General features: G+C 36.0%; 1 protein-coding gene across 2 annotated transcripts in view; it reads right to left on the bottom strand.

Moving 5' to 3' along the window:
* HACE1 (HECT domain and ankyrin repeat containing E3 ubiquitin protein ligase 1) overlaps positions 1 to 21,611 on the bottom strand; it is a 90,041-nt gene that overhangs the window by 47,916 nt on the left and 20,514 nt on the right. For both annotated transcript variants that reach the window (XM_074368578.1, XM_074368579.1), the window contains 4 exons: positions 14,556 to 14,638; positions 4,952 to 5,048; positions 3,890 to 3,991; positions 3,175 to 3,281 (listed from right to left, as the gene is read on the bottom strand). In XM_074368578.1, the coding sequence (XP_074224679.1) occupies positions 3,175 to 3,281; positions 3,890 to 3,991; positions 4,952 to 5,048; positions 14,556 to 14,638 (389 nt within the window). The remainder of the gene's footprint in view (positions 1 to 3,174; positions 3,282 to 3,889; positions 3,992 to 4,951; positions 5,049 to 14,555; positions 14,639 to 21,611) is intronic.

Genomic DNA, 21,611 nt, shown 5'->3' with positions numbered 1-21,611 from the left:
CTTTGATGGAGGCTGGTCACCAGAAAGACCATGCAACAATTAGAAGCTTACAATTTTTAGTCCTTTCCCCCATTCTCCAGAGAAAGGTGACGGGCTGGAAATGGAGTTAATGATCAACACGCCCATGTGATGAAGGCTCCATTAAAAAAAATTAATAATAATAAGGGGTTCAGGGAACTTCCAGGTGGTGAACACACCCACATACAGACAGAGTGACACACCTCAACTCCATAGGGACAAAAGCTCCTGTACTAGGGACCCTCCCAGACCTCGTCCTATATATCCTTTCATCTGGCTGTTCATCTGTACCCCTTACCATAGCCTTTAATAAACTGGTAAACCAAAGTGCCTCCCTGAATTCTGTGAGCTATTCTAGGAAATAACTGAATCCAAGGGGGAGTTGGTCATGAAAACCTCTGAGTCATAGTGAGCCTCAACAAATGTTATGGGTAATTTGGGGTTCCACTACTTGCAACTGGCATCTGAGGTCAGGAGCAGTCTCTTGGGATTGGGAGGTATCTTAATCTGTGGGATCAGATGCTGCCTCCAAGTAGATAGTGTCAGACTGAGTTAAACTGTAGGATACCCAGCTTATGTCACAGAATTGCCTGGTGTGGAGAATAATAAATAAAACCCATACATCTGGTTTCACAAGTGTTGTGAATGTGACAGTGGGGTGAGACTAAAGGAGAAACACAGGAGGAGGACGAGGTTTTGCCAAAACAGTAACAATACAATAAATTCTAACACAATGCTAATAACCAATACTCATTACCAACCCCAACAAAGAGATTTATAGACCAAATTAGTTGTAATGACCGATTCTATAGAGCATTTGAAAGGTATCATCGTAAGTGTTGAGGCAGCACAGGTTAGCAAAGTAGTTTTAAACCTTGTTCTCCCATGGGTCCCTCTCTCCTACCCTGTTTCTCCTGTTCCACTAAGATTCCTGCCATTTTTAAGAACTAAATTGGAGCCCAGGATCTGCTCTTTATTAGTAAGGATATGCATCCTGGTTCTCCTATGTATTAGTCTAGCAAATCACTGAACTTCAATTTTCTTGTAAAATCGAGATAACAATACCTATATCACAAAGGTACTGTGAGGTTTGAAAGAAATAATGTATTTGAATATTCCTTAGCTTATTAGTACCTGCTTGGTACATATTAAAGATGAACTGAAAATAAAAACATAGATACATAGGGGGCAGGTGCCAAGATGATAGAGTAGAGAGACTCACAGCTCACCCTCTCCCACAAATACATCAAGAATTACCTACAAACCCACTGAATCACCAAGAACATCTACTGAACTCTGGCAGAGTGTAATCTCACTTTGAAATACAGGAGGATTCTCACAAATTCCGATAAACAACAAGCTCATAATGTATAGCACAGGGGAACTATATTCAATATCTTATGGTAACTTTTGGTGAATAAGAATATGAAAATGAATATATATATGTTTATGTATGACTCAAACATTTATAATAATGCTATATACCAGAAACTGACAGAACACTGTAAACTGATTATATTTCAATAAAAAATATATACATATATAAAAACCATAGATACATAAAAACATAAATGCTTTCTGATTACTAGGAAGAGCAGAAAATAGTACGAAGTTTTAAGTAGAAGAAACAAGTTTTCTAATGTAGGAAAACAGGTTAAAGGTATGGGGAATTTTAAGAAAGAATCATCATTACCTCCAGCAGCAGCATCATCTCTACCATGTGTCAGACATTATGCTGGGCACTTTGCAGCACCTTATCATTCCATTCTCACAACAATTCATTAAGATATTTACCATTATTTTCCAACAATGAAATAAAATCCTAACTAGACTGTAAATTAAATGTAAGGTGAGATGTAGTCTGTTTTATTCACAGTTATCTAGCAGATGGCCTGGTGGGTATCAGGCACTCAAAAATATGTCTCAGATGGATGTGTGGATGACGAAGGGAACTCCACAAAGTTACTTGCTGAAGTCACATGGTAGGTGGTGATGTCTGGATTTAAATTGAGTCTGGCTGACTCCAGACCCTATGCTTTTACTTCCTATGTCTTAGAAAGTCCTCATCATATAAACGGATTAACAGAAACGACTAAATAAAAGGAGAGCATTATATAAAGCTGGAATTCAATGAATTTTATAGGTAGTCTAAAGTCATCTCAAACGGAGAAAGAGACTAATTAAAAACAAAATTAGCGAACAGAAGACTGAGTAGGACTGCTGAAGAAAGCTAATGGCTAAAAAAACAGAAGCTGATCTTGGTACCATCAAGTCTAAGGGGCTTTCTCAGTAAGTAGCACAGAGTGTGATTCTGGTCTGACGTATATGAAATGTACGAAGGGAGACAGGAATAAAGGACTAACATCATGGATTTGACATGTAGCTGATTTAAAGAAGCAGTATGGAGGTGGGAGGAAGAAAGTCCAGGTGCATGTACAGTGGTGAGAGAAGACCACGACCTATTCTGATTGTCAATGTATTAAAAGTCAAAGTGAAGAGAAAACTATGAAGGTAGAAAGTAATCAAATTAGAAGTGGGCCAAATCTGTAAGCTAAGAAATAACACATTAACCATTTCTAAATAGCTGTTTACACTTAATTGGGCTGGCTAAACCACATACAAAGAAGCGTAGTTGCGTGAAAATGCATAAAGGCATTAACTTCATGACTTAGTGAAGAGCCATTAAAACCACAGAATTTGGGGGGAAAGGATAAAGAGATGAACTGAGGGGGAACAGTTCAGGGAGAAAACTTTGTAAAGAATCACAAGGGTGTACTGAGAGGCTGAACAGTCGCCTATATCCAGTTTTACAAATTAGTGATCAAGATTCCTAATTACTTTCTTGATTCTTTTTTATGAACATTTTACTTATATGACTTAGTCTAAGCAATCATTTTACAAAATTCTATACATATATGCCCAAATCCACTTAAGTAAATCTCTATTTTGAGTCTCTTTAGAGAGAGAAAGTCTCCTCAGGAGTAGCTGATTGCTGTGGTCCTTTGAAACAAAACAATGATAACTCAGCAATCTTTAGAACATCTTACACTGACAAAAGGCACCCAACAAAATAAACTTTTCCCAGAAAAGCCTAAAAGGAGACAAAGCTGACAGATATTTCTGCCTATTGATTTGCTTATATTTTGAAACACTTACCTAAGCAATTTATGACCATTTGTTGTGGCAACTTCAGCAAGGCTTGTTAGAATCTTTAAATACTGACTTTCACTTTGCTGAGACAAATGTTCCAGAACCTGCCGTAACTAAATTTTTTATAAGTAAAAAAAAAATGTGATTACATGATAATCCATTAAATTTTATCAAGAAATGAAGTACCAATTAGTTTAATAAGTATCCCAACATTCAATTAGGTGCAATCAAGTCCTTTACAGTTATTTGCCCTTGCATAAATTCAAAAGCTTATATAGATGACATAAAATCTTTTGTTCAAAATCACCCAGTAAGAAAGTAAAAATAGAACAGAAATTGTCAAGTTTATTTATGGAAAATGAATCCCAAACCTCTAAAATGTAAGAAAAATTTAAACTCAACAATTATTCAAAGAGTAGAGTAAACTAATGATTACCCATTACAACATGATATTCCTCCTTAGATTCTTTCTCTCCACCTACAGGAAATATTCTAATTACCTTAAGGAGAGACCAAAGATCCAGAGGAAGGAAGATTAATAGGCCCAAATATTAGCAAAGTTTATTAATTGTTATATAATTCACACGTATCCTTTAATGCAGATAAGAAATTCAAATTATTAAAATATTTGTAATAATAAAATTATTAAACACATTTGTAAAATGTCATATACACTAAACATGAACAATCATTTTACAAGCTAGTAACACAATTACATTACCATGTTTTCTCGGAGATCTTCATTCTGTGTCATCTGAATAATTGTTTGGAAAAGCCTAGGGTGATACTGAATTAATACTTCACAGGTCTCTCCGTATCCACCCTAAAAACAAGATTTTAAATTATTTATGTTTAAAAACAAAGTCCCTAAAGGAAGATTTATTTCTTTTGCATATAAGTCTGAAACCAAATGTGTAGGTTTTCCACACCAACCAATTCTCCAATTCTTTGTGGACATCAATTGAGTGTCCTACAATTTAATTCAATTCTAATGATAACTGCCTGGATTTAGCACAGACCACACAGCAGGGGCTCAGTCCCAAAAGACCACCTCCACTTCAGAAGCCAATCACAAGCCCATAATTCTGACTCTCCAGCCACAAGCAAGGAGTTCCCAGGACCTCCTCTTTAGGTTTGACAATTTATTAGAGCAGCTCACAGAACTCAGGGAAATACCTTACTTATTACCTGTTTATTATAAAGGATACAACCTCAGGAAGAGCCAAACAGAAGTGACGCATAGGGTAAGCCATGTGGGGAGGGGCATAGAGCTTCCATGCCCTCCCTGGGCATGCCACCCTCCCAGCACTTGGATGTGTTCACCAACCTGGATGCTCTCTGAGAACCACACTGTGAAGCTTTTTACGGTAAAGTTCCATCATATGGGCATAGTTGATTAAATTATCAGTCACGAGTGACTGAACTCAACCTCTAGTCCCTGACTACTCCTGGGAGTAGGGAAGGAGGCTGCCCTCTAATCACATGGGGGTTGGCTCCTCAGTCGATCAGCCCCTTTCCTGAAGCTATCTAGGGCCTTTCAGCCACTCGTCATCTCATTAATATACAAAAAGACATTCTCATCACTCTGAAGATGTCAAGGGTCTTAGAAACTGCGATGAAGATCAATATATAATTCTTACACTATTATAGTTCCTTTTAAAGAGCATATTCTCCACAGAACAAAAATCTTTGCACCCACTCTCTCATTTGAGAAAAAAGTGGTTTCACCTGTCTCAGTTTCTATTATAAAGTAAGGAACTAAGAATATACATTAACAATGTACCTGTACACATAAATCCAGAGGGGTTACTCCATTTTTATCTGGCAAATATTTGGCTCCTCTTAACAGAAGAATCTGTGCTGTGTCTCTCTGACCATGACTGTACAGGAATAGAACCAAGTTAAACACATAATCTTTTAAAAGTCTTTCCTATAAATTATGCACAGTTAATACCAATCAACAGAGGATTAACAATTTTAAAAAAACCGAGAGGAAGACCTGAACACAACATTTATAAAAGCTTCCCAATGTTAAGCCATACTAATACAATATAGGTAAGAAATCTCAGAGCTGAACTTGGGACCCATACCTATAATAAAGCATAATACTCTGGGATAAGTAGCTGTCACTCAGGCTTATTTATGCTTTTTTTTTTCCCAATCACTTCCTTCTCAACTATAGCCTGACTTCCTTCCTACCACAAAGTTCTAAGTCTCCAGACTTCTTGGTCCAAAAGAACCTCAATACTTAAAACAAGAGTACATTTTATAACACTTAAATCCTTGGTAAAAAAAAAAATAAAATAAAAAGGAAGGAAGGAGAAAGACAAATATCAAAGCAGGTGAATGGGGGAGGGATTAATTATTAATTAGCCAAAAATACTATCTATATTCCAATCTTCGTTTTATCAGCGCACTCAGTTTGGCTTCTGTGGACAGCTATTCAATCTGACCTAGAACGAGCAACTCTCTTATTCACATGCCCCACTCTTTCTACTTGCCCTTCCAGTAGGTGCAATGACCACTCTTTCAGCTAGGAGGAAGTACTTTAGGGATAGCAATCACTAGACTCTAGGTTTCATTACTAAATGAGCTGATTGGACCCTAGATACAGACAATAAAAAATAAATTTATAATGCAGGGACATTAAAGTTTAAAGCTAATTTTACAAAACACTCACAGAAGTCATACAATTTGGAAGAGTATCTTATCAAAAATTTTTATTTGGTAGATGAGAAAAGCTACTAACTCAATCACAAGTGAAACTAGAACTCAGAACTGTGCTCTTCTAGACCAACAGTCTTTCCAGAGTACCATTTCCTACAAAGGAATGTCATTTTGGAAAGAGAAAGACTACACAGATTCCGCAGAAACTTAAACAAAAACAACTTATTCATTCTTTTCCACAAAATGACACTGTGTAAAGTATAACTAGTGTTCATCTTAAAAAATAGGATCTTACTATGAATTTGGTGGCAGATATGAGGTATATCATTCTCTTGATACTTTACTATAATACTGACTGCGTTCCTCAATACAAATATCAATAAACCAAAACTAACTTAACAATATTTAATTTACTCCAGAAAAAGCAGAAAATAAAAAAACCAAGTAAATCAGTAATCCCTCTAAAAGCAACAGTAACTAGTTTTATTTATCTACATCAAGAAAAGTCTTCATCAAGCATCATCTGTCATTAAGCTGGGAGTACTGGCCAACACTTTATACATTACAGCTAATAGTGATTAGAATTAACACTGTTCTGTTCTGTATAATACTTAAAAATAAGGGTTAAGTGAAACGAAACCACATTGAGCTTAATTTACTTAGGGAGACAGTGATGTCTTTGCTAGAACTGAAGGTTCTGAGAAGCCCAGATTTACAAAGCTATTCCATTCAATTTAATGACATTATTTTTACAGTTATTCATTACCTATACTAGGTATGTTCAATCTTTCCAGCTAAACTGTAAACTTCTTGACAATACACCTATTCCACAGCACCAAGCATGGCAGTTGGTTTATAACAGGTACTTAATGTACCTACTGACTTACATGAGCTTTAATTTTAGACACAATTCATTTGACAAATAAACATTAAATAAGGTACTAAGCTATAGAAAATAACAACAACAAAAAAAACATGAATCAGAATTTATTTAGGATCTGCTAGATGACAAGAATAATGCTCCATTCTTCACACAGTCTGATTTAGTCCTGACATTGTTATAAGTATTCAGGTCATTGAGAAAACCGTAACTCGAGAGTATAATGGAGTTATTCAAGATCAGCATTTACATGGCAGGACAGAATCTGAATGTAGATCAGTCTGATTCCAAAATCTTTCATCTATATTATATTGCTCCACCAAGATAAATAAAGTGTTTGCCTACAAAGAGTTAACAACATAGTACTCAAGAGAGTACGGTGTAAGATGCAAGGTGAGGTACGCTATGAGAACAATGGGGATCACATAGTATGAACAGACAAGATCACTACGTACAAATAGGACATTGCTCAATATACATGGTTTTTAAAAAGTCTCAAAATGATTAATTTTGTACCATATATAGCAAACAGAATAATTAATATCAAGAAAAAGAAATACTACTATTATATTTTAAGAAAGCTGGAGTAATTTCTAAACTGCACTAAAATCTCATCTATGACCACGTGGCATTTCATTTCAATAACAAATTAGAAGCAAGAAATAATTGCTAATAGAGAGAGGCAAGATGGTAGAGTAGAACGACGCTTGTAGCTCACCCTCTCCCACAAATACGCCAAATCTCACATCTACGGACCTACACAGCCAACCAGAGCACCTGCCGAACTCTGACAGAACATCATCCTCTTCAAAAAACAAAGACGCCAAAAATCTGGTAGGAGAAAAGGAAAAAAGAAAGAAGAAAATGCAAAACAGTGTGGGACCGGTTCCGTGGGGAGGGAGCGGCAAAGGAGGACTGGCACTTATTCGCTGGGTCTTCCCTCTCCAACGGAGAGGCCAGCAGAACAGAGAGGGAGCCTCCGAGGCTCAGATCTGCCCCGAGCACCCCTTGACTGACAGAACTGAGTTAAACTGGCACAAAGGGTCCCCACAACACCCAGCCTGAGACGTGAACCAGCAGCTGGGACCAGGACAGGCTTCCTGAGCCCGGCGGAGCACTGGGGCGGCTGCACTGAGGCAGCCCTGGGGGACTGCAGGGGGCTGCGCGCCGTGGCTGGGAGGGGATATGGAGCAGAACCACCTCGGTCCCCCATAAATTGCGAAAAAAGCAAAGCAACAGGGCTGGTGTGCCCTGAGGGGAGGGGCACCATAGCCTTTGTCTCCTCAGACCTGCAGCATCATTACTGGCGCTTCTCGCGAGAAGAGAGGAGGGGTGCAGCCACAGCTGCCATCTCCTCCTGTTCACAGTGCCCAGGCAGGGGTGGGGCCGAGACCTGAATCCACACCCAGGGGCTCCACAACCTCCTAGGCAGGACTGAGACTTGTTTACAGTCCCAGGCAGATAGGATAGTTCTGCCCTGGCACCTCAGAGAACTCCCGCCGCCATGACAAACAAGGAGCTGAGATTTGGCAGGGAGTAAGGGTGGAGCCGTTCCACAGTCTTCCCCAAGCCCGCCTTCAGAGAGCCAACCCGAGGTGGAGCAGGCAGCTGCACAGAGCAGCAGAGCAATGGGCACCGGGAGAAGGCTGGCAGCCACTCACCTTCCTAGCAGGAACGCAGCACCTGATGACGGTGCTGGGAGGGGGTGCAATCTGCCTACCTGCCTCGCCCAAGCGCAGCATCTGACTGCGGCATCGGGAGGGGGAGTGACCCTCCTGCCCACTGGACCCTCCTGCCCAGTGTTGGAAGGGGGCACGATCTGCTAGCTGACAGCCACTGGGAGCAGCACAGACAAGGGCGTCATTGAAGGGCCTCTGGAAACAGCAAGCTGAGTTTGCGAAACAGGGCAAAGACACAAAGACCTCTCGATAAAATCATTAAGAGCACACCGTCTCCAGGAGAAATAGATAACTGGTACTCCTTAAGCCACAGTGCCAGAGAGATATGAGCAATATGAAGAAGCAGAAGAACCACTCCCAATTAAAAGACCAAGAGAAATCCCCTGAAAGCACAATCAAGGAAATAGACATTGATGGCCTACTAGATCAAGATCTCAGAAAAGGAGTGATCAAAGTACTGAATGAACTAAAAGAAATAGTGTTTAGAGATATAAAATATGTCAAAAACGAAATAGAAGCTATAAAGAAGAACCAAGTAGAATTAGTAAACTCGTTTGCTGAGATGAGAGCTGACCTAAAGGCTGTACAAAGCAGGCTAGATAATGCAGAGGAACGAATAAGTGACCTAGAAGACAGGACAACAGAAAGCACCCAATCAGAACAGCAGAGAGAAAAACAAATAAAAAACAATGAAACAATATAAGGGACCTATGGGATAATATAAAGCGTGCCAATCTACGCATAATAGGGGTTCCAGAAGGGGAAGAAAGAACAAAGGGGATTGAAAAGGTATTGGAAGAAATCATGACTGAAAACTTCCCAAACCTAAAGAAGGAATCAGATATCCAAGTACAGGAGGCTCAGAGGGTCCCAAACAGGAAGAACCCAAATAGACCCACACCAAGACACATCATAACCAAGATGGCCAGAGTCAAGGATAAAGAAATGATCCTAAAGGCAGCAAGAGAAAAACAAAGAGTGAGTTACAAGGGAACCCCCATAAGGCTCTCAGCTGATTTCTCTACACAAATACTACAGGCCAGAAGGGAGTGGCAAGATATATTTAAAGTCCTGAATGAAAAAAAGATGCAGCCTAGGATACTCTATCCAGCAAGGCTATCGTTTAGAATAGAAGGAGAGATAAATAACTTCACAGACATGGAAAAACTAAGAATTTAGCAACACCAAACCCATGCTAAAAGAAATACTGACAGGTCTACACCAAATAGAAAAGAAGCAGGATTCTACAAAAATGAGAAACTCATAACTGGAAAGGAGATAACTGCCATGAATTACAAAAAGAATAAACAAAATTGTAAAAGAAGACATCTAAATCATTAAGAGTGGGAGAGGGAAGCAAGGAAAGCCACTGTGGAAAACAGTATGGAGATTCCTCAAAAGACTAGAAACAGACTTACCATGTGACCCAGGAATCCCACTCCTGGGCATATATCCAGAAGGAACCCTACTTCAAAATGACAACTGCACCCCAATGTTCATAGCAGCACTATTCACAATAGCCAAGACATGGAAACAGCCTAAATGTCCATCAACAGACGACTGGATAAAGAAGATGTGGTATATTTATATAATGGAATACTATTCAGCCACAAAAACCAAAAACATAACGCCATTTGCAGCAACATGGGTGTTCCTGGAGAATGTCATTCTAAGTGAAGTAAGCCAGAAAGAGAAAGAAAAATACCATATGAGATCGCTCATATGAGGAATCTAAAAAACAAACAAACAAGCAAACAAAACATAAATACAAAACAGAAACAGAGTCATAGACACAGAATACAAACTTGTGGTTGCCAAGAGGGCAGGGGGTGGGAAGGGACAGACTGGGATTTTAAAATGCAGAACAGATAAACAAGATTATACTGTATAGCACAGGGAAATATATACAAGATCTTGGGATAGCTCAGTGAAAAAAAAATGTGGCAATGAATATACGTATGTTCATGTATAACTGAAAAATTGTGCTCTACACTAAAATTTGACACAACATTGTAAAATGACGTTAACTCAATAAAAAAATGTTAAAAAAAAAAAAGAATTGCTAATAATATATAAAATCTACATAAGCTCATTAGGGCCTCAAGTGCCTTATCTGTAATACTGCAAGAAATGAAGATTACCCTGTAACAGACTGCCCAGAGAGTTGCATGAAAGATTTTTCAGTTCAAATACCTGCAAAAATTTGCTCAATGAATAATTACTCTTTATAATTCAACTTTATTTTTCAAACTGATTGAGATAATACTCCCTTCAAGGAAATGCCAATGTATTTCATGGAAGCTAGGAAGCTGGCAAGATTTAAATTAATAAGAAACCAGCAGAGCTTCTAAAGCACTTAGAACTGATTCCTCAAGCACTTTCTGTCACTAACTTTAGGCTCTTAGAGTGATACGATTTGAAAACTTGGCTAAAGTGCATATAGTACACATTGCAATGTTTCTTGGAACTGCTTATGAAACAAACAGGCCATATTTTCCAGTAGTCCTTTCCTATTCCAGAAGTTTTCAGTTTGAGTCTGTGGGCTGTTTTATGTGTTCACTCTCATTTTGAGTTCACTAAGTGAAAGGAGTTGCTTCGCAGTAGCTACAAACCATGTTCAGAATCTTACCTCTTTCCCAGTCATTACAGATCTCCAAAATTCCATAAAAATCTCACTAATTTACTGTATCTATATAACCCCAGCTAAATAACAGAATAAAAGTCAGCTAGCCGCAGATACAGAAAATATCTGAAAATCATTACACACCAAAACCTTTACTTGAAGAACCCAGTTATGGGAATGGGAAGTATTATGCCTGAGTATAAAACCAATCTAAAAATGCAAGGACTTGATGCATACATAGATACCATAAAAAAGGCCTGAAAACAAAGGCACCTGAAGACTGGGGATGGAGTCAATGTGTCTACAGTCCACATGAAAGAAAGCTGATGAATTATAATGCCTTGTGCAAAATATCTAGAGAAGAAAAGTGGCTAGGAAATAGTTCCCGTCATAATTTTAGGTCAAAATCTATCTGAAATGATTCACTCACAGAAGCATCAGTTTATTACATAGCGCTCAGAATTAGAAGAGAAGCAATACAAAGGAAAGAAGGAAAGGCCTGTATGGTGGGAGAAGAATCAAATTTCTTAGAAAATCCTGCACAGCAATGAAACTGAACGAGGACCATACAACTTTGTGCCCACTGGGGAGTGGAAACGTGTGCTAGAGCTTAGTGAGCTCTTACCAACTACTCCATGCAACATCCTCTGCAGGATGCTTTACAGAAGCTATCTCATTTCATTATCACTAGTCCCACAAGGCAGATGTCCGCATTTCCATTTCACAAACAAAGAAACAAAACTTCAGAGGTCAAGAGACTTGACTAAAGTTTCATAGCTTTGGGGCTGAGATTTGAATCCTGCCTCCTACTTATTTCAATGCTTTTTCGATTTAACTAAAAAAAAAATAGTCTCACCCTTGAAAAAATAGTTGATCCTTGAATTAGACATATGATGATATATCTAATAACATCTCTCAACGAATAAAAACTTACATTAAGTTCAGCATTTTATCTTAAAGCCCTGTAAATGGTAGGGTCAATTTCTTCTATTTCTCACATTCCTTTCCCTTTTGGTTATCAGAGACAACACATTAGGAATAATTTATATTTTTAATATATACTTGTATCTAGACATCACAAATATAATTAAAAGTCTGCCTACAAATGAACCATTTTCCCATGTTCCATATCTATCATCCTGCTACAATGAAGAATTTATTTTCTAGTTTCAATTTTTATCAGATTTGCTTAACCATCTTTGTTCAAAGAGCTCTAATGTTTGCCAGATTAAAACTTAATGATGGGTATACAATGCTGCCAGAAAGTACTTCTAAAAAACTATTTTACCACATCCCTATGCTTAGACTGACTTTACGAATATCCCAGTTCAGTACAGCACTAATGCACCTATATTTTACCAGTATACATGGCGTTGTTTTATATAAGATATTTTTCATAGTGCTCAGAATTAGAAGAGAAGGAATATAATGACTTCAATCATTCAAAACCATTTACTAAGCATCCAAGCACAAAGCACTGTACTATATATGGAACATTAAGTATGAATAAATACACAGAGTTCCTTCCTTCACTGAGCTTTCAGTCTAGCCAGGGAGACGTTAATTATAAACAAGTAAATAAACATTATAAAATACACAGTGCTATGAAGAAAATGATCATGACGCTGTGACAGGAAATACGGGGAGAGGCCTACTGAGATTGGTCAGGAATTGCTTTCTTAAAAAGCAAGTGAAACAGTGACATGGAGTCAGACACATAAAAAGCCTAAGGAAGAACATTTGAGGCAAAATAAACAGAATGTGGAAAGCCTGCTGTAAAGAGTCCACTGCATCTGGCAAACTCAAAAGGAACCAATGTGGCTGAAGCCAGAGAGCTAAGCAGGGTCAGACCATGCAGGTCACATGGAGGAAGGCAGAGTTTGGATTTTATTTGAAATGCAACAAAGAGGCACTGAAAAATTTAAATACAAGGTTTAAACACAAAGTGACAAGAGCCAGTTAATTTTTCTTAGATCACTTTGGCTTCTGAGGAGAAAACAGGAGAAGGGAAACAACAGGGAAATCAGGAAGATGCGTTAAAAGTCTATCGCAGTATTCTAGACAAGAGATAACTTCAACTCAGGTGGTTTAGTGAAGTGGAGAGAAGTGAAGAGATTCAGAATATATTCTGTAAGTGGAATTTATAGAACTTACTAATATATTCCAAGCTGAGGGTCAGAGAGAGAGAGAAAAAAATGACCTACTTTCTGGTTTACACAACTCAAAGCATAAGGGTTCTAATGACCAAGATGCAAAAAATTAGAGGAAAGGTTTAAGAAGGAAATCAGAAGCTGTATTTTAGAAATGCTAACATCTGAGATTCTGTTGAGACTTGCATGTTATGATATAAATCAGGCAGGTGGGCATTTAAATCTGAAGTTTCAAAGAAAGGTCTGATCTAGAGATAACCCCTCACGATAGGCTATTATTTCAGGGAATCAAACAGTGATATTATTCAAAAATTCACAACACTATAGAAGGAACTGGTACTCCAGCCAAGCAACCAAATCACAAGTATAAGAAAAAGCCTGGATTCAGATAAGATCTAGAAGTCTAGAGATCCAAAAGTCCCTGTATGAACAGCCTCAATTCAAGGCTGTTCAATGATGATTTGAATCAATCTGATCAAAGCAACATCAGAGACCCTAAAGAGAAGCTAAATAAGAGGAAACAAAGATCTTTCATGTAAAACAAACCTCCAGTAAAATAATATAAAAAGGAAAAAATACAACAAAACAGAAGCTTTCTAGAAAGCTCTGTATCAAAAATTAAGAGCCTAAATAGATACTATAATTCCTATAATCTAAACCAAAGAGAAAAATCAAGTGGCTTGTGAACTGCTCCTAACTGCAACTAAATTTACACAACATGTTACATGGCGGGGTGGGGGGTTTGTATGTGTACAATTATTACACTGTTAGCTCCTTAAGGACTGGGGTTTATTTATTATTGTATCACTAATGCCTATAATAAAGCATGGCACACAGTGAGTGCTAACTGAATGTTTGCTTATCACATGAATGAATCAATGAACAAAATGTATGCTTTAAGAAAATGAACCAAGATAGAAGTGTAAAAACAACTCAATGCATAATTTAGTATCTACTGAGAATGATTCAAGAATTGTTTTTAAAGTGACAAATTCAGAGAAAGCAAAGACTTGGCTCTGGACTAAGACATACTTTAATAGCTCATCCCACTGGAACTGACTTGGTACTTGATAAAGAAAACTACAGAAATTACTGGATTATTGATATATTTTTTTATTAATTAAAAAGTAATTAGTCTAAAATTTAAATAATCAACTAAATCAAAAGCTCCTAGTTATAACATATAAAAACACTGGCAATATAATAGAAAATACTTTTCCTCATGCAATTAAATAACAGAACCGTAACACTACACTTCATCTGAAAAAAGGGAGCATAGTATTTCTGAGAAAACAGAGATTAGAAAATATACATAAATGTTTGTATTTAGAAATATAGCAGATACAACATTCTTTACTGAGAGCATCTGGAAATATAAAATACCATACCTGCAAGCAAAGTACAGTGGAGTGGCTCCTGACACATTTGGCCTGTTAATGTCAGCACCACTGTCTAGCAAGCATTGCACTGTCTAGGGGGAAAAAAACACAAGTAAAGCCAGAGGAGTCAAACAAAGACACAAGCAGTACAATTTAAATCCATATAATTCTAATTTTTCTTAAATTCAGATTATTAAATAGTATCATAGCCAGTTTAGCATATCTTCATAAGCTTCATGGACCACAGACGATTTACTAGTTCCCTACTATGTAACTGTTTGAGAGTCAAGCTCAAGTGCCTAGACAGTTACTTGTGTTTCATTTTTAAATACTGCCCTTCCTAAATCCAAATACTTTTTACAGTATTTCTGTATTTTTATTTATACTGTATAGCGCACAGTACAAAAACAAATTCGCCATTAGACTAACATTCCTCTATAAGGTGGTCGACAAACTTCAGGCAAATCATAGCAAGAAAGCATAACTTACAATATGAACTGATACACATTTCTATCATACCACTGTATACAGGAAATATCCTACAAAGACATTAAAAAATTCTTTTAAGAGATAAAAGCACTTAATTAACAAAGTGGAAACAGCTCATTCCAGCATTTTCTTTTACATTCATTAATCTTTCTGCTTTTCTGTTAAGATATGTTAAGATCCTCAAAATATTCAACTATTAAAAGAAACATATTTTTAAAAAGCTTTCAATAGCTCACTCGTAGATAAAAGTTTGCCTAAAGACAAACAGGGAGAAAAACCCATTTCTCTCAGAGTAAGAATAAAAAAACACATAAAGGAATTTGAATGTGAAGGATTAAAAAATTGCCTTGCAGCACTGAAATGAGTAAAAGATCATCAATCTTTGTGATTAAAAAAATGTTTCAGATTTATTTTTGTAGAAGTTCTGAAACAGGAGGAGAAAGGAAAATGTAGAATTAAATTATACAGTAAATGGCATAATAAAAAGAGCAAAAAAGTCACATAACCTAAATCACAGGGTTTTAAAAAATTTTTTCAGTCTATATAAAACTGCTTATATGTATACAAAGCATAAAGTAACTTCAAAAGTTAAAATTTAAGTGGAATATTTATAAAATTAAAAACATAAAAGCTCTTGAAGAAACAATACTACCTGAGGATTTTAAATTACACAGAAGCAAAAGGCAAAACATAATCAAAGGGAATAAATTCTGGATTCAACTAAATTCCTAAGGATCCTCAAAAGCAGGTATTTTCAGCAACAGACACAAATCAGATACCACCTTTTATAAGAATCAGCACTATCAATATACATTTCACTTACAGGTACAGAAGAAAAAAAGGACAAGGGTCATTTCGGTAGCACCAGTAAATAAAGAATAATAAACAGACAAAGCATAAGAAAAAAAATATGAAAAGGAATATATCCATGTACATGTATGACTGAAACATTATGCTGTACACCAGAAATTGACACATTATAACTGACTATACATCAACTTAAAAAAAAGAAAAAAAATGACAAACATTCAGAAATGGAAAGAAAATGACAGAAAAAACTACTCAGAATGATACTGCATTTGACTTGTCCATTTTCCAACAAAAATTTCAACATCTGTGTGTGCTAGTAGCATAAACCACTCTAGATGCTGGAGTCACAGCAATGAACAAAATGGACAAACATCTGCCTTCATGATGCTTACATTCTAGTGGAAAAGGAAAACAAAGGGACACAAGAAATAAAATATGTAGGGTGCTAGATGGGGATTGGTGCTACCCAGAAAAACTGATAGGATTCTCTACAACAGATTTGGATTCAATTTGTTTTAGCAGATTTCTCACCCCTAAACCCCTACACACAAATACTTCTGCAAAAACTGCTGCATCTGTTTAAAAGACTGTAAGCTGTGAAGTCCAAAAAGAAAAAAAAAATCACTGTAATTTACGATGGTTGTGAGTTCTGTTCTCAAAAATGTATGGCTTCTCATTTACTGGTAAAATTAAGCTCAGTAGCTTACAATTTAGTAAACGTGAACGTGTAAAAGTATACTAACAAATATCTGTGACTGGTAACTGATCACCTGTATCTTCCAAGTTACAGAACACATATAATTTTAAGAACCACACTGAACTAAAATCATGTTATGTGTCTAATTTAGATCACCAAAATACGCTTTGTTTGTTTTGGGGTTTTTTTTTTTTAGGGGGGTGAGGGTGGGAAGGAAGGGGTAATTAGGTCTATTTATTTATTTTTAATGGAGGTACTGGGGATTGAACCCAGGTCCTGGGGCATGCTAAGCATGTGCTCTACCACTAAGCTGTAACCTCCCCAACAAAACACGCTTTTAAAATAATTCAGAACTTCAAATTCCCTGTCCAAGCCTCTCCCCATTAAACACACACACACAATTCTCCTACTCCTAGATAACCTACGATGGGAGGCTTCCTCCTTTAGAATAAGAAACTACTGGGAAGGAATCTTAAAAGAAAAGCATTGAAAAGGGACTTTCATATGGCCTTCAAGAAATCCTTAAGAAGAAACAACACATTTTCAACAAACTTTGTGACCTTTCAAGTGATAAAACAACATCCTGAGTGGAAAAACTAATGTGCAAAGCTAATGTTTGGGTCAATCTCAAAAGTCATTTAATTGAAGGCAGTAACTAACCAAGACCACCTGTGCCCAATAAACGGATAAATTACAAAGCAAGAAATCCAAGGCAGCTCTACTTTATCAATGTCAACTCTCTGGACAGCACTGATCAAAGTAAGCAGGAACAGACATTCAGTGTTAAACTACAAGTAAAACTCTGAGTTGTGGTACTATCATTTACTAAAATAATGACAACCAAACAGCAACAACAAAAAGATTTTATCTCTTATTAAAAGTAATTCTGATGACAGGACAGCAATGCACAATCTATACACTACGAAAAATGGCCAATTCGTTAATCAGTGACTGGTTTATAGAGGTCTTCTCTAGAAACCTGTCCACACAAGCCCATCAAGACTCTGAACTCTCATGTTATATCCAGTAAAAATCAGTATTATCCAGTTGTGTCAGAAAAATCACAATAATAGAGGAACTTTCTATTATTTGCTCATATTTCTCAGGAGTGATTGAAGGAAAATTCTAACATTAGAATAAATTACTCTGAACCTAAAAATATATTCTAAAATATTAACTACATCTACATTTCTGCTTCAAGGCCGAATTCAGCTAATGTTTTTGCAAAAGCTCTCAATTAAGTTTACATGGCTGTCCTGTAATTGTTTGGATGAACAGCTTGGAAACTAGCTAAAGATATCAAGAGAGCTGACTGAACAGCAGGTGAGCACTGTTCCTTAACATGTCTACAATTTTAGTTAAAAAAGAAATGCAGTCAGTTCTATCAAAGATAATCTACTCTAAGCAGGGTTCAACTACCATTTTATACTGTTCGTGAAGCTTCATATTCAGCTATATAAATTTAGCAATATAAAGGTTATTTTGATAAAAACAATTTTTTAAGTGAACTGAAACTAGTCCATGAATTAATCCTGCTGTGTACTCTAACTTACATAAATTGAGACTGAACCATTTAACAGTTCTCTAAGGTTTCTAAACCCAAGTTATTCCAGGGAAACAAGGATCAACCATTTATGGCAATTCAACACATTAATAAATCTTAAAGGACTAGTAACAAAGAAAAAAGTTACCAAAACATAAGTTCAATTTACAGCCAAAAACACTGGAGTCAATTATACCTACGTAGAATAATATTAGGTTTTATACACTTTCTAAAAAATGAGATTAAAAATCAAACAACACACGGGGTCTAGCTTATTGCACAAAAGTATTAAGAGTCCAGACAGTACACTCCGTACTGTTCTTTCAGAATCACATCATCCATATTAACAATGGTAGTAATAGTACCAACAGTATCATAACTCTTAAGTGTCTTCCAAAGTGTTCATAACGCTTTCCTTAATTATGTAATCAGTAGACAGAATATACTTTAGGAGCCAGATAAGGGCAGGGGAAGAAAAAGCTGTCAAAGACTATATAATAAGCGAGATGAATAACCAAAATCTCAAATGTTTATTTTAAAACAATATCCAAAGACGAACCATAATTCTGATATTGTACAGCTAGTAACAGCTGGCCTAAGGGAAATTACAGAAAACTAAATTTTTAAGGAGTTGTTATGATCATTTCTTTTATCTGATCATTTTTATATTAGAAGCAATTTTAAATCACAGTGCTATTATGCTGCAAGGACAAAGATGGTCAGACTGCACTCTTCAACTGCCTACACCACTTCCTTCCAACAAGAGGTTGAAGAGGCCCTTATCTTGGTTTACTTCTAATGAAACAGATATATCTATATGAAATCATGGCAAAAATTACTTGATTTCTTACTTAATGACAAAAATCAATCTTTCTTCCAAATCTTTTATCTGAAAAAAAAAAGTAATATAAATCTGAAAATTATTTGTCATCAAAGCAAGAATACAGAATTCAATTATAAATTCTACAAGGCTTTAGAGCTCTTGGTCAGTTGTTCAAAATCTTTTCATGCATTCTTGAGATTTACCCTAAAATGAGATTAGAAGGTAAATTTCAAGGGATTTCTTTATCAAATCAGCTTCTTTAATTTGAAAGAGCTGATAAGCTTTCTAAAATATTTTAATGGAATCTTTCCCCCTTTAAAGTTTTAACATTTTATTCTATAAAATATATAAAACCAATGTATATTATTAATTTTAAACTTAAAAAAAATCTTGAAACCTATGTGCTCTGGTATATATCTACATGGACACAAGTTTTAAAGACCTTTTAATGAATTTATGTAAAAACTGGCTACTGTGAGACAGTGAAAAGGCCATTTTCATTTGCTGACACCTGACAAAGCATTTCAGACCCAATGTTCAATTTATGGAAAGATACACAAAGGGTTAAAAAAAATCAATAATCCCTACCCTGTAATAGCTCACCATATCTCAGTCCTGAAATCATATTCAACTCAAAATAAAACAATATGCTCAACCACTGAGACTTGAACATATCTCAGAAATACATGAGCAAGTATGAGATATAGGTAGTTATCAGCACAATTATCATCACAGATTTTTAGAGGTGTAATTCAACCTGGAGGCTAGGAGATAGACTGATGTTTCAAGATTTCTTCTTGCCCTAGTTGAAGGATTAAAAATGCATACAACGAATCAGAAAACAGTGCTAACCATTCTCTTTGTATGTGATCCTCGCAGATAACTATAATGGAGCAACTATGACAGAAAAGAATCTCAATTAATCACAAGTCACCGTGGCTTTTTTGTACCCTTCCTCCTCTACTATATCTGTAAAATCTCACCTTGTGAAACTCATCACTACAGTGAAATCAGGCCCTCTATAAATCTGAAAATACAATTCTTCAAAGGCATTTGACTAAAAGGAATTCTCCCCTAATTTTTTACCACACCTGCTTTAGGTTGTAAAGCATATGGAGTATATTAGACTTACACTAACTACTCTTCAGTAACTTCAGAAGGCAATTCTAAATTTTTAATGCACCCTATAATGCACATGTTTTGAACTAAGGTTTTCTGAGTAATTCTTGCTTCTTCACTGGCTCAAGGCAGCTAAAATTAGCTTTTGTACATAATTTCTAATCTGAATTCCATTTTTTACTATCAAGTTCCTGGGCAATAAGTAGGGTTTGCAATCTTAGTAAATGACACTCCACTCACTTCTTACAGCAGAGAGAGTTTACATGAAAGTAGGTCCTCTTCTGTCCTGGAAAAGCTGCCAGCAGGACTCCTTCTCTAACATGCAACAGTTGCTTAAAACCTGGGGCCATTCAAGATTAGAACATTTCAGATAATTTTTATTTCCACATAGAATACTTCTTAAATATAATAATATTTATATTAAATGTAATAATATTTAAGAAGTATTGTAGAAAGTAAAAACTAATGATAAGGTATACTCCTTGAGAACACTGGGTTAGTTTTTAGATGATAAAAGACAAAAGAATAAAAATGAACATTGGTATGCAGAAGAAATTTCAGGAAACCAAAAAAATTATACATCCCTCTTTTTATCCAATTCTTACTAAACATAAGACGTCAACCTTGGTCTCACTATCTTAAAGAACAGTAATAGTCTGTGAATGAAGGTCATACTTAAAAAGCCTCTAAGTACACAGGATCCTACCTCCTGAACCCAGGTTAGGAAAAAAGTATCTGCAGAGATAGAAATCCATATCCCACCTACAATTCTCTCAACAAAAATATAAGGCTCAGAAAAAGTATGTACAAGAACAAACAAACTTCTGTACCTTTGTAGATGCTGGTGATTTTTTTTGTTTTTGGTTGGTTTTCACTGTTGTTATGGTTAGCTAGTTAATAAATAATATTCTATTATCAATAATGTTAAAAGATTGGGGGGGAGGGACTGAAAGTATCCAGAATAGGAAATTACAGAAAACAGAAATCCAATAAAATCTTAAGCTAACAATCTTTAAATAAGGCAGCAGTCTCCTAACGAGAAGGAAAACTATTAGCAATTTATTTAATATTTTTTTACTATTAGCAATTTTAAAAGCCAAATGTTTATACACAGGGATAACAAAAAATAATTGTCATAAAACAAATGCATTTTAGAAACCAAGAGTAAGAAATAAAACAACTGTGCCATCATAATACTTGTATCATATTCCAGGAGAGTAGAAATACATGACAATCCAAGATGTACTACTTAAGCAATGTCAGAGCTCACTTTCTTCACTGCCTAATCCCCAAAATCGAGTCTTAATGGTAAAAAAACATGAAAAAGTTATTTGATAAAACTGAGAACAGAACATTATAACTGTTACAATTATACATGAACACACATTTAAATTTTAATATATTCAGCTATTAAAATCTGTGAATCAAAATATAATTGAAATCTAAATTACAAACACTTTAAACATTTAAAAGCACTATTTTCTGTTCCTTTCATCCACATGGCATATATTAATTAGATCATGTGATGCAGAATTGTTATAAGATTTTGCTACGATGCTTCATGTTCCCAACTTTGTATCAATT

This window comes from Camelus bactrianus, chromosome 8 (genome assembly GCF_048773025.1).
Source record: "Camelus bactrianus isolate YW-2024 breed Bactrian camel chromosome 8, ASM4877302v1, whole genome shotgun sequence".
NCBI lineage: Eukaryota > Metazoa > Chordata > Mammalia > Artiodactyla > Camelidae > Camelus > Camelus bactrianus.
Note: the sequence above shows the minus strand (reverse complement) of the source record. Positions and strands in the feature narration are given on the sequence as shown.